Below are 1193 nucleotides of genomic sequence, written 5' to 3' on the forward strand. Positions count from 1 at the left end.
AAATAAATTTACAACATTGAAAATAAATTTATTTCCACAACACTGTAAATAAAACAGCAACAAAAYAATAATAATTAATGGAAAATGACACAACATACAATCCTACACTTTATGTAATATTAAGCACAAAATTATTAGCAGAATAATATAATGAATTAATAAATAGAAACATAAGCAWTTACCTTTGAGAAGTGCAATAGAGAGCTGATCTGTGTTCAGATTGCTGACATATTTTCCCAGATATGTGTTCAGCACCCAGGCCACAAGACTCTCCAACATCCTGTACTCTCAAGAGGAATGAGAGCACTCTTCAAGGTATGGTAGGAAATAGTCTTGGCAAACAGCTTCACTCTCTTAGAGGAGACATGCTYTGCCTAACAAGCACAAGATACATTTATTAGATAGGGTGGAGTTATTAGTAGTAAATTACTGACATAGTGAAATTCTGACTTTAATAGATATTCATTTCTGATGTCACACATAGGAGAGCCAAAAGTGTTAACTTTTCAAAATTCATTCCATAATTCAAGCCCCGTACACACATGAACAACAATTTGTTAATATGCAAAGGTTTTTAAGTGACTCAGTCTTGTATTAAAAATGTAAGGTCAGTGTGTCTGTGAGTCCAGCTTCCCTCACCATCACAATGCCCTCAGAAACTGGTGGAAACTGACGGGGTGAGGTGACAGACCCAACCCTGGATCCAGCAGGACAGCCTCAGATCATCACACTTCTTCCTCCGTGTTTAACAGTTGTCACACTGAGGAACCGTTCAAATGTCCTGCATGAACTGTAGATTTCACGTTTGTATTCAGTCAACACCTTCACTGGTCCTCTGCTGTTTCATGGTCCAGCCAAGTCCTTTGTCTTATTCTGAGCTCTTAGAGATGGTTTKCTTTCTTCAACTCGACCTGTCAACCTGCAGCTCCAAGTCTTCTCTTCACAGTTAAAACAGACTTGCCTTCTACRACCACATGAAGCTGAGGGCCTGTGAGTCACCTATCACATTCTCAGAAACTTGTCATCTGATGCTGTTGTGGCTCTGCCGTACCTCTTCCCATCAGACTATTCACCACTTTCTGAGTGCATCGTGAAGGAAACTGGACTCACAGACACATTGGGCCTCATGCAAGAACATGTTCATATTCTTATCCTAAATTTCTCTTACTTTTGTTCGTATGAAGGGTTCGTAC

The 1193-nt window shown here is 39.4% G+C and overlaps 1 protein-coding gene across 1 annotated transcript in view; it reads right to left on the reverse strand.

Moving 5' to 3' along the window:
- Positions 1-368, reverse strand: part of vps13d (vacuolar protein sorting 13 homolog D) — a gene marked incomplete at both ends in the record, with an annotated part of 75956 nt that extends 75588 nt beyond the window's left edge. The window contains 1 exon segment of the mRNA XM_014028664.1: positions 183-368. Coding sequence (XP_013884118.1) covers positions 183-279 — 97 coding nt within the window.
- Positions 369-1193: the final 825 nt, after the last annotated feature.

This window comes from Austrofundulus limnaeus, unplaced genomic scaffold (genome assembly GCF_001266775.1).
Source record: "Austrofundulus limnaeus strain Quisiro unplaced genomic scaffold, Austrofundulus_limnaeus-1.0 Scaffold794, whole genome shotgun sequence".
In the NCBI taxonomy this organism is placed as follows: Eukaryota; Metazoa; Chordata; class Actinopteri; order Cyprinodontiformes; family Rivulidae; genus Austrofundulus; species Austrofundulus limnaeus.